A 15,789-nucleotide genomic window follows, 5' to 3' on the forward strand; every position below is an offset into this window, starting at 1 on the left:
AAGAGATCAGTACCATATACAGCTGACAATAAGCTAATTCCTACTGGTAGGTGAGAATTATCCTCCCAGATAGACAAAGAACATAAATGAGAACACATCTTTCTTAAGAATGTCTAAAAAAAAGTTTAACACAGACATGCTCTATCAGATTATTCCAGGATAAAATCAGATGAGTCAGGACCTCTATTATTCAATCAATAAATACAGTAGTTAGCTAATTTTAATTGCCTAATTTGTTTCCCTGAGTTGTAAGAATACTGAAACAGGGAAAGAAAAAAATATAATAAACTGAAATATTTCCCTTAATTTCTTTTTTAAAGAAAATGACAGAAGGATACAACTGAGCCATTAAAAACTTACCTGAAAAAAAAAGTAATTGTAGCTATTTTTATTTGTCTCTACAAAACTGCTAAGTTAACTATTATCTGAGTTATTGTCATAAATGACTCAGAATGGAACTTAAGAAATTATGTTGTGAAATGTAACTATTACTTCCTTTTCCAAATTCATGTTCAGCAAATACTTTTTCTTCCCTTGCAAACAACTCACTTGCAAATATCACTACAACACCAATGAAAACATAACTCCCTCAGGCCAATTTTAAAACAATTTAATGTCTCTACCTCAGAATCTTTGAGTCTCACATAATTAGATGGGAAAACTCCTGTTTTATCACCCAGCGTTCCTGTCCACCAGTCGCCATCTTTCTTTGTCACAAGAATCATATCACCTTGCTGAAAGGTTAGGTCTCCTTGCTCAGAACTCTCGTAAGTATACATAGCAACATATTCTGCAAGAAGGAAATAGATACACAACATTGGGAAACACTTGATAACCTGCTCGATTATCATTTGCAAAGCCAAATAGAATATGATCTAACTAGAAGCTAGACAGAAGATAAATTGATTAATTACTTTATTTATAAAGCTTCAATATTATTTAATGTATAAAATGAAATATATAGCAGAACTAAATACAATCTATCAAAAGTCTGCCCTGGGGAATCTTTTTGGTAAAATAGTGTGCTAGTATAATTAAAATGTCCATACATTATTACTTTATATCAGAAAGTATTCTGAACATATTTCCCAGTGGTTTCTGATTTGTGCTGTTGACCAGCATTTTCAGATTTGAGGACAGAAAAAAATCTCAGTATCCAAACATCTGTACACAGAGTCTTCATCTTACATACACTGTTTGGCTCTCATGTACAATGAATTCTTTCATTACTTGAAGGTTTGCACAGGGAGCACATATCTCACTGCATCTTTTGAAACAGATGGCTGGGAAGTGTCAAGACAAAGCCTGAATGTTTTATTTTGTTAAAACACAGTCACCCACTTAGTATTCAAGTGCAAAAACACTAGACTGATGTTAAGTAATGCAGTGCATAACTGTACCACAGAACTACACGGGAAAAAAAAAAAACACTTTACATAAAGGATTACTAAGCATTTTGAACAATTAATTAACATTTTAGGCACAACTTGATACATTCTTACTTAAGTAAGCATTAACAAACTTTAGATGGGCATAAAACAAACTTTACATGGGCATAAAATAGATTACTGAAGATTATATCCTATGTTTCTGTGATCAGCTCTGGAATTAAGAACAGCTCACAGTATTTCAGGAAGATTATCATGCATACTTGACAGAAATGTTCAAGTATTCCATCACAACTGGCAATTGTTCTATTTGCTTGAACACTAAATCTGACCAAAACACTCATCTTGACTACTGAACTTCAGCAAGAATTCAAACCATAGTAAATTTTCTTAATGAAAGCTGAGAGATAGTTTACCTAACAAATGCAGTTGAAGGAGACATACATCTGTTTGTACACAAGTACACAAAAACATTAAAATTCACAATGTATGCCATATACATGTATATTCTCTTACGTTCTCTACATCTAATAAAATATTGATCTATCATCTTCTGTTATTTCTTAAAAATACAGCTTTTTTTGAAATGTTTTTATATAAATTGTGTCCGTTTTAATACTAACATATAACCTGAGATATCCTATACTTTACAAAAAAAGACAGCATTTCCAAATTGCTTTTAATGAAAAACACACTGATCAAGACTAGTTAGATTTCAAAATAACTGATCATCCCCCTTTCCATTTTGGACAGATTTTTAACATTCTCTTCTTTTAATTTCTCTAGTGCTCATGTCAGTAGTGTATCAAGTACAGCAATAAGCAAAGAAAATCTTCCACCTGAAATTATATGTAGAATTGTAGCTGAAAAATGCAAGTCATTCTGAAAAGATTATGTAGATGTTAATTTGTAAACTAAATTTAGATCCATTAATTTACTCTGACTGTGATTTAAGTTAACCTCACAGACATTGCACTGAAGTGGATTAGAGGTGCCCACAGTCTATTAGCACAGCTCATATGGAGACATTAACCTCCAGTTGAAGAGTGGTAACAACCAAGAATACAAGTCTTTTAAAACCCTTCAGAGACCTGACAATTATCTGTCTGTGCCCCATATGCTCCATCCTTAAAAATGAGAGGTAGCTTTGACCATAAGTATCACAACTTTCAAATAAAGAAACTACAGTCAGTTACAGGGAGCATAAATGGAACAGTGGAAATGAGTATTGAGTGAAATTGAGACATTCATTAACAATTCCTGGCATCATTAGTTACTAATGAATTACAAATAAACACAACATGGAAGTGTTTTACTGGCCCTCTGCAAAAACACATTCTAAACAGTTCCATGAGGAACTGAACTGATACCGAAATATTTACGTATGGAACGCTATAAACTGTAGAAGAAATGGTCAATTATTGTTTCTACATATACAACATATCCACATTTTTACAGGCCTGATCTTAAAACAAGCCTGTTTTGTTGATTCTGGGCTCATTTTTGGTAATACGCAGACTACTTACATTTAATTGCATAGTAATAGTGTTAATGCCATCCAGTCTGGAATGCTTACCTTCACCTGACATAGTTGCTTTAGCTGCTGGTGATGCTACTCTTTTCAGACTAGCAGGACTTTCTGAAGAACCAGAATCCATGCTTTACAAGAGAATAACAGTTATTTAAGAAATTAAATCTCTTCAGAAGATGCTTAATGTATGACAAAAATAAAATATGCACATGTATCCCTAAGCAATTCCCTAAATTTTCTAATAGACAGTAAACTTACAAATTACATCTTTCAAGTACGATGGCTAGTCGTAGTAATAATTAAGTAATTGCATGGAATACACAGTTTGCTGACCCTCCTTCTCCCTCAGAAGAAAAAAAAAATCTAAAAACATTGTAATTAGTGTTAGTGATGTTAATGCTGACTTCACCTTTTACAGAACTAGATTCTGATTGTTTCATCCTCCAAGAATAATGATAAGTGATTAAGCCTTGATGTACTGTATTTTATTCTGGGGAAAAATAAGCTGAGACTTACATAGCTATAATTCATGTCAAAATAGTAATTTCTTAGTTGCAAGTCACATATAATTAAGACCGTAGATTAAGTTTTAGATCTATTGTTGGTGGGGCATGGTGCAAGGAGAACTGAGGCCAGTTTACATATTCCTCACCTGAATTTTCAGAGATAGGAGTAAAAACCTAACAGAGAAGAGTCACATAAAAATATTTATACAGAGTTGAGTCTAAACTTTAAAACTCAAGTGAGCAACTCTTCATATTTATTTAACCAATATAGTATGGAAGTAAAATATGGTATAAGCAAACACAATACCTTGTTGACTTCCTAATGGGGCCTGAAATAAGCTTCACATATGACTTAGGAAACCACCCCTTTTGTCCTTGAACTTCTCCAAACCACCACATATCTTGCTGCTCTAAAACTGTGATGACATCATTTTTGTTGAAATTAAGGTGGTTGTCTTTTTTTGCTCTCCAAGGATACAAAGCCTGTGCTTGAAGTCCCTCCACTTTTTCACCCTAATACAAATTAGAGAAAAACAGAAAGAATTCAGTCTTGCAACACTTTTCATAAAGAAAACTCCTTAAGGAGTTACATTCTTATACTATTTATATAGCCACAAAATACAGTGACTTCTCCTCAGCTGTATGAAGCAAAATATGTCAGTCAAAATTACCAAGTAATACAAGAAACGTCCACAGCCCTCCTACATTTTTATCTGTTAATGTGTTAATTACTATAATGCAAGACTATTTGGGAGTCTGCTTCTTTGCAAGTTCTGCAATTAAGATATAGATACAATAAACCTTGACAAAGTTATTTTGAAAAGGTTTAAAGCAAACTTTATGGAAAATTATGTTTTGCTGCTAATAATATATTGTATATTCCTACCTTTTAGTTTTGTTCAAAGACACTAAGGTATTTTGTGTCTATCAGAACAACACATTAACTTACAAGAACAACATGTCCAGTTGAGGAAAGTGCAGTCTCTTACAGATGGACTGAATTAATCTACTGTGAAGCTTAGTCTCATCTACAGCACTTAACCATATAATCCACTCTGGAACAAAGATTGTTGTCATGTGATTTAATAAAGCCCAAAGGAAGTGATCCAAAAATAGCACTCAGCCAAAACTTTAAGAAGACTGGACCACTGTAGTTTAAAAAAGCCAGCAAAGAACAGCAGAACAGCAGCCTGTTTGTGTTAGATTCTGCCACTGACTTTGTTAATGGGTGTATACTAATGCTTTAGCACTCCAAACTGTCATAGTTCACGCATCTCAGGAAACGGTTTCAATTGTAAATGTTCCCTCTTTGCTATCCAGAAGTTCATGCCAGTGAACACAGTTGCTCACCTGACCCAAAACAGGAGAGGGAGATGATCCTGTAACAGTGGCAGGGGTGAAGGCTGATCGCTGCCGCAGCTGCCCTGCACTGGGAACTGTCAAAGACGGCTGAGCTGCCCAGGCATCCCAGTTGTCTGTCTCTGCTTTCTCATTAGTGTTTGCTGGCCATCTGAAAATAAGTGAATTACATTATTCCTACTGTATTCAAAGGAATAAAAATGCTCATGTGCAAAGAAAAAAAATTCTACGTTCTAGGTCTATTTCTTGTTATTCAATACTCCATGAGTTATTAGCAGTGAAATTAACTCTGCAGTGAAAGTTAGGCAATCAAAGAGACGGTACAAGAAATACATTTCTAGAAGGCAGCCTCTAAGAGCAGCTAATTGCTCATCATTGCTCATTTATGGCCAAGCATTTTCTAATTTAGTTTCATTGTTCAGGTGTGCCACAGTACAATGAAAATGTTAAGTACTGCAGTCTGTATTACACAGTCACTGACCTCTCACATGCCTCTGTGTTATGTCTCAAATTGCTACTTCAAATCCTTACCTTTTTCCTTTTGCTTAAAATTATTTCCTACTGACTTTTCCAATTCTTAAAAAGTTTTGCACTACCTCTTATCCTTTTCATGCTATCTCTTATCCTTTAAAATGTCCAACAAATCTCATGATCCATATCTCTGCCTCAAAGTACCCACTTAAAATTCAGTGAACTTGAGGAGCATGATAAAATAATCCAACTTAAATCTTCTCTGCCTGTTTTCTTTGCCTGCTTCATGTGCTCTTAGCTGAATAATCAGTTGTATGTCTGGACTGTAATTGTGCCAAGCCCACAACCAACAAAACTCATGTCAAGGACAGCATTACTAATTTTTATGAAAAGCATGAAAGTGTGTATTATCTACCTAGATATGATAGGAGAATGATTCCAGTTTTACAAGGCTGCAATTGTAACTATTTACTACAGAAAGATATTTTACTTCAAACAAAATCTTTATCTTTTGCAATCTGTGTACTTTCTGTTAACTTCTTATCATAGTCTGATCAATTAGAAAGTACTCCAATGGTACTTTGAGGTGATAATCACTACCCAAACATACGTTGAACTGAAGTCTGCCCAGTTGTTGGCAGTTGTCGTGCACTCTGTAGATGCAGCAGTTCCTAGTGATGTGGTTGTTTCATGCACAGAAACTTTAGGTGCAGAAGCTGTCTCAACTGGCTTTATAGATGCTGGAACTTCACTTTCAGGTATTTTTTCTGCGTAGTTTGCCGGAAACCATCCAGTTTTTCCCTTCAATTCTCCACCAAGCCATCCTGGTTCTCCAGTCTGACTTTCATCCACCTGCAGATGCATTAAATTAGAAAGCTAAGAAACATAATATACAAATGGAATACTAAAAAAAAGTAAAATACATCTCATCCACAGTAATTAACTTTATCTACTTACAGAGAAATGAAAACTTTATTACAAGTATAAGCTCCACCTAGGTAGAGCTTTGTTATTATTATTTAATTTACCACTGGGAGAATTATGCCATCAGCTATTCCTTCCATAGCTTTTAATAGCTAAGAGAAGATTTTGCAATGTAACATGCTTTGCAATGATTTTTTTTTTTTCCAAACCAGAATCAAAAGGTTTTCTGGGTGATAAGGTAAAAAGAAAAAAAAGAAAAGAAAAAAAGTTTCATTTCAGCCCTAATGCATAAGCCAAGCATAGTTTTTCAAACAGATGCTTGAAAGTCTGTCACAGCACATCAGTCTTGGAGATATTAGTTCTGGAGAAGACCATTGTGTATTGCTATTTCTGCTTTAAAACAGTCTTAAATTTTTTTCTAAATTTCCTTTTGCAGAAAACACAACAGAAACACAGCATATTAAAATGAACATCCACCTAGCAAATTCAAAACAGTAACATATTTTCTAACATACTTATATGAAATAATTCCCTGGTAATCAAGAATTGCAGAAGACAAATAATCCACCATTACTACTCCTCCTCCTAACTCATTAATTGATACGGTAGCTAAACACTGACACAATATCTGGAGGCTGCAGACACTTTAAAAAAAAAAGGCAGTAATTGCATTAGGTAATAATTACAGCAAATTTGGTGATCTAGCTATCCAACCTGCCTTTGATATTCCAATGGAATTTCATTTCAAGGGGTTTAAGCAAACGTTTACATACAAACAAGGCTTGCTCCTCCAGCATGTCAATAACATACATCTATCTGCTGCAGGTTCCCAACCAATGATCAAGTGGGCAGTAAAACCAGGCCAGTAATGAAAAGTCACATGATCAGCTCTACACAGGGGCTGGTTTTTCGCAAGAATTTAATCTGCTTAGGCCAGTAGCATACATTATTTTAAAATACATAGAAGTTTCTAATGAGAGCATAAGCCATGCGTTTACTGTTGCAGTTATCAATACAGCTATTGCTGAAAGTTGCTTAAATCCCTAATTCAAAATCACCTCACCCTCCTTCCTAAGTATCCATTATCAACATGAGGCATTTGTTGTTAACAGTATGTTACATGAGCTAAAGAATTAGAAATACTATCTTTTTCAGTCACAGGAGGTTTCAGAATATGGTGACAAATGATGACATCCTACAATGGCATATGGTAGTATCTCAGAACTGGCTGCTTCAACAGTTGGAAATGGACCCATCTATGTATTCTGTTTGTGTGGAGAAAAAAAACAACAAAAATCCACAGTGGTAAAAAATTATTTGTGGTAATGGTATAAATGAGTCACTCCAGACCAAGAGAGGGAACATTGTTTTGCATAGAAATGACTCCAACTGAAGCAGCAAGATTGTTCCTGGATCACTCCTTGGAGCTAGACAGATTGCTTTGCTTTTTACCCTCTGCTGCCTCTTTCACTGCCTATACTGTAATCTGTAGCCCACGCTCCTCTTCTGGTGCAAAACAATCCATTATTTCTTCTTTTTGTTGCATGTATCTTCTGTCTCAGTCCCTATTAACTCAAAGTAAAACCAGAAATGAATGAAGTACATGCTTGACCAGTTCAATGTGGTTTTACTGCAGCGCAGGGCGAAATTTCCACTGCAGAGCTGAATTGGATTTGTTAGCGCAGCAATATGAGTGATGGAAGGTCACAGCAGAGGTGAATCTTGGGACAGAAAGGGAGAAATGGACTACAGCACCCACTGCAGAGTTGAATAATCTAAGCAGTAATAACAAGTACACAGTTCCTACATTCAGTTCCTCAGGTTGTATCTAGAATCACTAATACACAAAAGAATCAGTACTGAAAGACCAAAAATGTGTCACCAGGGTCTTCAGAATGTGGCATCTTTGAGACAAATCACAGTAAACACAAAAAAACACTGTGATTTTTCAGCAGATAAAAAAAATCACCAAAGGGATTTTTAAAGCAACTGATTTAATGTCTCCTTAGAAGGCAGCTTTAAGTTATTATTAAGAAATTCTTAAAACAGCTTTTATTAGGATATTCAAAACTATGCTTATTCAATCAGATTAAGTTTTCAGTATATATTCATAAAAAAGCACTTTGAAAGGCAATTTTTATTTTATAGTTCTTTGAAAATGATTTCTCAGTTATTCATATAAAATATAACTTGGATCTACTTTTGTTGCACACTAGTAGAACTTTATATAAATTCATTTGTATTCTTTTTTTCAAATTAATTTGTTCCGATTACCTTCTATTTTTATACTCACCATCCCAAATCCCTACAAGAAACTCTATTCCAAATTATTTTTTCAAAATACAACTAGAATATAAACGTACATCTGAGCAACAACTAGAAGTGTGTGCGTACTTTTAATTTACTCAGTCATACTTCAGAGACACAGCTTACAAATTCTCATTCCCAACGGCTGAACACAACAAGTGACAGAAGTAGCACCAATACAACAGTCAGCAGCAGAAGCACTGGGTACAGTTAATTTCTTTCTTAACAAAAGGACTGGCTTTGCAATGGCCTACTCCACTCTGAACTGGCTTGTGTATCACTAGCAGTCCATGTACACAAAAAGAGAAGTTCTGTTTTACAACAGTGATTCACACTACATATGAAGTCAAACCCTTAGTCTCAAAAAGCTATTTAATGAAAGCTAAGCAAAGTATCACAGTTCGTTTTGCTCAACTGTCTACCCATTAAATCATCATTTTAACTCTTCATTTATAAGCTTTTGATCTAGCTATTCAGAGAATACTGGAATTCTTATTATAAATCTGAATTTAAGCTCTGCCTGCCAGAGGCCATATGTTGACAACGCCTACACAAGATATAACAACAAGGCTGCCTATGTGTCCAATACAAAGAACAGTCATTCTAACTTTCACAATCAGCAACTACAAAAACTGACAACAAACTAGCATTATGAAATTGTTCTAGTTCTCCCATTTAAGCTTCTTCTATGAGCTTTCTATTTAACATACATTCTGCTATCCGAGTCACTGAAGTTCAGTTACTCAATAATTCAACTGTATTTCACTGAATTAAGTTTATTTAAACAGGCTGAATTATATCAAAGAATATCAGTAACAACAGAATCCATTCATTTGCTTCAAGATGGAGCCCAACAGAAGCAAATGCCAGCAGAACCTGTTTTTGTCAGAAAGCCCTCCAAAGGAGATGAATTCCATACATTGTATACATAATAGAAAGCACATAATAAGTTTTTGAATAGACAGAGCCCTGAACCAAGCATGGCTTTCTTAGCGCAAAATATACTTGTTTCCAGGGGAAAAAAAAAAAGCTTGTTTAACTTGTAATTAGGGTTATAAATCAATCTATATAGTGAAAGAAATAATAATCTTAAAGTGAAAGGAATTAAACATACATAAAAAGGTAAGAAGCTGAGAAAATAGAAATCCAAGTTAAAATAGAAATATCCTATAATGAAAAAATAGATATAAAAAAAAATACAGCCCAAACCTCACAAATTCTCTAAGTCATTTCACAAGATGTATCAGTCCTACAATTAACTAACACACATACTCAAAAGCAAAGCAGAAGAAAGCTCTTCTTATCTTTACTTTTGCAAATACCTTCAGACTGAACTATCCTCCTTCTCATTTTCACCATGACAGACCTCAACATTCATGTACAGTGTAAAAGTGTGTTACACTGTCATAAAAAGCTATTTACAAGCTGTACACCTATTAAAGCCCCAAGTCATTCTGACATAATGAATTCTGCAGTCTCTTCTAAATCCAGGATTTCTGCCTGGTTTCCATGTGCTTCAGCTGGATTCTTGTAGCAGTGGCAGGTTGGGTGATATCTCCTGTATATAATATACAGGTACAGCACATGACTTCACAAGCTCGCACAGACAATGTCATTTATAGCACTAAAATGAGGACATGCTAAATTTGCCTATGTTAGAACACAGTTACTCTACACCGTGTTTAGAGTAACTGTGTCTAAACTCTAAACTCATAATGTTTGTTTTGTTAAGCACAGCAAACTCCTAACTGCACAGGTCAACGTCACTACAGAGTTGCATTTATGTCATAAATGAGAAATCAGATGCACTTTAACATGTAAGCTTGTAAATTACTATTTTCCAATAAACATAACTGACTGGAACCTTGTGGAACCACACGACATGACAAACACCGAAGGACAGAGTCTAGGAGTCCAAATGCCCGTTATCAAAAGTAAGTTCTAGTTCACTGCACTTAAATTACTTTTGACAATATGGGCTGATTTGTTATTTTACTCCTACATAAATTAAAAAAAAACAAATAAACTACATGATAACAGAATCTTGACTTATGAACACGAATAAATTGCATAGACTTCCTAACAGCCAGATAGCACACTTACCCATTCCCTTTTAACCTCCATCAGGAAAGCAATGATTTAAAGCAAGGCAGAATTATAACACATTTCAAAAAGTGTCTTACATTAATTTTCTAAGAGTAGCCCATTTAAGCAATTACTGCAGAGCAGGAGATAAATCCCACAAGAATCAATCATCAGGTTTAATTATTGTTAAATGGATGTTAAGTAAAGAAAACTGAGAGGTTGAGAATATTTTCTGGAGTAAGTTAATGTCCAAAACAATATACAAGAAAACTCAAATTACCCCTAAGTTTTTATTTTGGCAAAATGGTATTTCCCTGTGATTCTACCTTGTGGTGATCACTCTTCCTCAAGAAAAAAAAATCCAAACATTTACTTATATGCCTAGGCAATAATCTACTTTCCAATAAAGTAAGATAGAGCATTTTCCAAGAGCCTAAAGACACGCATGTACCCACATCCTCTCTAATTTAACAACATACTGACCTATACTATTTATTGATGAAGAGCAATAAAAACTGCACTATTACTCAGAATGTGATTGGTCCTCTTTACAAGTCATTCAGTACTGCTACTAATCCAGGTTACACGTTTATTTTCCAAATGCAGATTCTAACGTCACAAAATTGCACTGTGGCACAACAAAAGGCTGAGAGATGAGGGCTCATCTCTGCAGAATAAATGCATTTCCTTTAGAGATACCATTGCAATTTAGGACAGGCTACAAGGCACATTTTTTTTCCAAAATTCATTGTTACTGTGCTAAAACACAATAGCTCCTAAAACAGTTTTTTTGGGGTGGAACACTGTAATGAATATACCCTCCCACAGTGAGCAAGATACCATCTGATACCCACGCCAGGCATTTTCATTATGAGCAGACATATGCATGCAAAGGTCATACTAGCAATTTATTATTATTAATATAATTTCCATAACTGTAGTCATTAACATCAGAACTGAAATTTTAAAATATAATTATGCATACAAGCAGAAACCAGCTTCCAAGAATTTGAAGTTTAATATGACAGCTATAGGCTTATGGGTAGATTATATTCCAGTATCTCTTCTACTCTTAAAAAATGAATGGAAGTCCTTCTGTTTCAACACATTTACAAGCAAATTTTTACATTTTCTAGTTTCCATTTTTTTTAAAGTGGTATTTTATCTACTTCATATACTCTTGAGAATAAATGTAAACTCTTTCATGAAAAAAGAGAGTAAATTATACAGTTTGAAATTACAACTAAATTAGGTCATTAAGTCAGAAATTACGACCAAAAGAGTTGTAGAAAAATTCCAGTATTGTTCGAGATGTACTGCTACAATACAAAGACTACATCAGCACTCCTGGAATCATGGTAGAAGTGTAGTCATCCTGTAGCTTAGTGTAATTGTTTCACTTTGTGCTACTCTGGACATCACATTTTCTTAATAAAAACAAATTATTACTTCATTACTTTTTTTTTTTTTAACACTGCTCTTGTATTACTCATATAAGAAAACAAATTTCTTATTAGAAACATTCTTTATTCATCAAAGTCAGTTTTTTATTTAACCCATAGCAAACATACTCTCATTTGAAAATAACAGGAGTTGTATTTCCTAGGTACCCTGGAGAACAAGAAACTTTTCACCATGTACAGGAACCTTTTCAAAACCTCTGCATCTCAGACACACACGGCTCAGCACACTAAAACTAGTACAATATACACATATATTATCTTTCAGTTTTACAATACAATGAACTTCAAGAAGCCATCCATAATTAAGAAATTACTGTGTCACATCCTGTTTATTTCGGTATTCACTAAAATATGTTTCTCAAATTTGTAAAAAAAAAAAATAAATCTTGCCATATTAATTTCTCTCACACAAGTGCAAAACCCAAATTATTTTTTCAAGCGATTATATCACAGTCTGTTCTTACCATGACTATGTCGCCAGGTTGAATAGTGATTTCATCATGGCTTCTTGATTCAAAAGGATACAGTGCTCTATAATACACTATTTTTACATCCTCCTGAGCAGAAATTGTTAGTGGAGCTTTTCCTGAGCAAATAAAAAAAACACAGATACAAACAAAAAAACACATCATTTTTCCATACTTGAAAAATATGGTAAAATTGAATAAATAAAAAAAAGCCCATATCTTATATTGTATATTAGCCTGTTTTTATACAAGGGAAAATAGGAAAATTAATGATTTTGAATGTAACTCATACTGTTCTCTCTTCTTAAAATCATGTAAAAAATTACTATATTTTAACTTTTGTGATATATGCAATTATTTTTACAAAAAGAATTGTGTACTTATGGTGCAACACACATGACTAATCAAATGCTTCACTGATTATCTTCAAGTCTGATCACTAACCAATAGGTTCAATTCAAACAGTAACGTTCTTGCATGCATACTTTTAGAGCCTGCTTATGTAGCAGCCTCAATTGCAGCCTGAATATAGTTTCAAAAAAGATGTCTCAAAATGTTCTAATACACACGGATTAGCTGAAAAGAGGTCACTTACAGATCGGTGCTTTAAAAATCACATGCTGTATTACAGATGCATTATTAGTGAAAAGAAGAGTAGAGAAAAAACAGATAAGCTACATTTCTCCTGTATAATGCAGTTCCTATTTTGATTACTTTGTCATAGAAGTGCCCTGTACAAATAATACCTAGCAAATGGATATAATTGATAAATGCTAGATTAAACCTGAAAGATAGAAGGCAATTTCCCTTTTATGCAGTCCTCTGATCAACTATTTAAACAAATATTACATTCCCTATTAATTCTCATGCATAATTATCAAAGCTACTTAAGAGTGTACCATGATTCCAAATATGGGCAAAAAATCAGGTTATAATACTACAAAAAGTTCTCAGCTGAAAGTGGTCAAGTGCATAGCAGAAGAAAAGAGATTCTATCATAGACTTCAGGTCATTTGTTCAGTAAGCAACATGCACAGTGAGGAGGAAAAAAGGTAACTGCATAACACTATAAAAAATTCACATCAATACAAGACTTGTAATGAGATGTCTTGTAGTAATTTTTGGCAACTTATAGCAGGATTTTACACAAACATACAGTCCGTTTGATTTGGACTGTGAGTCTCATCAACTACATTTTATTCTGTCTGCTTAACATCTTACTTTTAAAAATACTGAAGCCTAAAAGTGAACAAGTTTTTGGAATCTAAAGCTCAAATCATACATTATTTACTTCAACAAAATGAGCAATCCAATCTTGAAACATAGTACTTTTCTGTATTACATGAGAAGACAAAACCAAAAAAAAAATTTAAGTGAGGTACGTGCAACAGTATTTTTTGAATTTTTCCTCTACCTGCATTTGACCATGGAGTCTGGACAGCTGGCTTAACTGGTTCTTGATGTGGTTGGAAAAGCTTACTCGGTTTCTCTTGGATTTCCTGTTTCCCCTTATCCTCACTTTCCTTCTTCTTAATTATTTCTTCCCTTTTTTGCTTGTCATCTTCTTGATTTTTTTTTGCCATTGAGGTTCTTCTTCTTGTTGCACTCGATCCAGCCGTTGTTTATCCCGATCCTGGATTCGCCTGTTGGATAAGTAAAAAATCTTTCTTAAGTTAGTTGAACAAAATACCAGAGATTTTCCTTGTACATAATTGACAATAAAATGTGTAATCCTTATGGCTTTTCTGTATCCTGTCAGATCTGGTAATTTTATTTTGGTGAATTAGCAAGCACCCCAACACATTTTCTAACAGTGACTCTTAAAAGGCAAAAAAGAATGTATGAATTCTTAAAGAAAGAGCTGTGACTCTCAGACAAGTGAGAGAATTTTCTGTGTAAACTACTAGTAGCTGCAGGACTCTATTACTTTAAGTTGCTTTGTCTTTCCATTTAAAAACCCAATTTCAATATGACTTTTCATTTTAACTCACATGTCTATGCCCCCAGAAGATAATTCCACAGAACTCTATAAGAGTTACAGAGCAACCTCAGCATACAGTAAGAAATGAAAAACCTGTTGTATTTTGGAGCTAGTAGAAGGTGAAGGTAGGAAGTGAAAAAAACATCTAACATATCTGTTTTTTCCTCAGAACTGTATATTATTCCCACAGTCATACAAGTCTGCATGGAAGTAGACTTACTAAAGCAAATCACCTTTAGGAGTTCTTCAAAAAGGTCTCTATGGTCCCCAATAACTTAAAAAACACTAAACTGCTAAAAATGGAATCAAGCAGCTACAGATGAATGATGTCAGAATTAAAGTAGTCACTAAATTATATGACATTCGCTTTACATAAATATAATACAAATACATTTGAAAACTTCTCCATGTGCATAGCAAGAAAATATTAGCTATGTGCCTACATGTAGAAGTATCTTTAAGTAATGCTGCTGAAATCTGTATGTATGTGACAGTTAAAAGTCACAGTCAGATGTAGATCACCTCCACAACATGCTTTTCATTCAAGGATAAATAAAAAGATTCTCCTAATTTCAAAATAAGTCATCCGCACTGAACTGAAACCTGATCTAGGTCTTGGATATTTTTGCCATTTAGTGATATATTATTTGAGATCAGATTATGCGCTGGGAAAATGAAGTTTGTTCGATTTTTTTGCAAAATGCTTTGCACTCTAACACCTCTGCAGAAAGGGCATAAACTAGAGCACTTTGCTACCTTTGAGCTTCTCTTTGTTTTTCCAGTTCTGTCTTCCTTTCTTGTTCTTTCTGTTTCAGCCTCTCAGCTTCCAAGTTCTTTTGTTTCTGAAGTTGCTGTTTGTTATGTATTTCTCTCAGCTCCTAGACAAAAAAAGCAAAGATTGTGTAAACATATGCTATATTAATCATAATTAATGGCCTCATATATTTTCATTATCTCATTATCGTGAGATAACAAAAATCACAAATGTTGGATATCTCTTCAAACTTCCAGTAATGGCAAATGCATTGGTAGATATTTAAGGTACATTTCAAAGGACTATAAACCATTTAATATTTTCCTAATTTTTACCCATACTGAGATGGTGAAGAATTAAGAAACAAGTCAGACTTTACTAAAATGTGGCTTTAAGATTTTGACAAAAGTTTGACAACGTTTCATCTAGATACATTAAATATGCAGAAACAGGAAATTGTTTCTAAACTCATATCTTAGTAATTTTCTGTTTCTATTGAAATATACGGCTGACAGTAAGCAGGTTTGTTTAGTTCTTGTGTCCTACAAAGCTT

At 34.0% G+C, this 15,789-nt stretch overlaps 1 protein-coding gene across 1 annotated transcript in view; it reads right to left on the bottom strand.

Annotated features, from left to right (window-relative positions):
- Positions 1-530: 530 nt before the first annotated feature.
- ITSN1 (intersectin 1) overlaps positions 531-15,789 on the bottom strand; it is a 54,522-nt gene continuing 39,263 nt past the window's right edge. The window contains 9 exon segments of the mRNA XM_010723076.3: positions 531-790; positions 2,965-3,047; positions 3,733-3,938; positions 4,776-4,935; positions 5,866-6,107; positions 12,499-12,620; positions 13,916-14,068; positions 14,071-14,144; positions 15,239-15,360. Of these exon segments, the coding sequence (XP_010721378.2) occupies positions 546-790; positions 2,965-3,047; positions 3,733-3,938; positions 4,776-4,935; positions 5,866-6,107; positions 12,499-12,620; positions 13,916-14,068; positions 14,071-14,144; positions 15,239-15,360 (1,407 nt within the window). The 3' untranslated portion in view covers positions 531-545.

Source organism: Meleagris gallopavo, chromosome 1 (assembly GCF_000146605.3).
Source record: "Meleagris gallopavo isolate NT-WF06-2002-E0010 breed Aviagen turkey brand Nicholas breeding stock chromosome 1, Turkey_5.1, whole genome shotgun sequence".
Taxonomy (NCBI): Eukaryota; Metazoa; Chordata; class Aves; order Galliformes; family Phasianidae; genus Meleagris; species Meleagris gallopavo.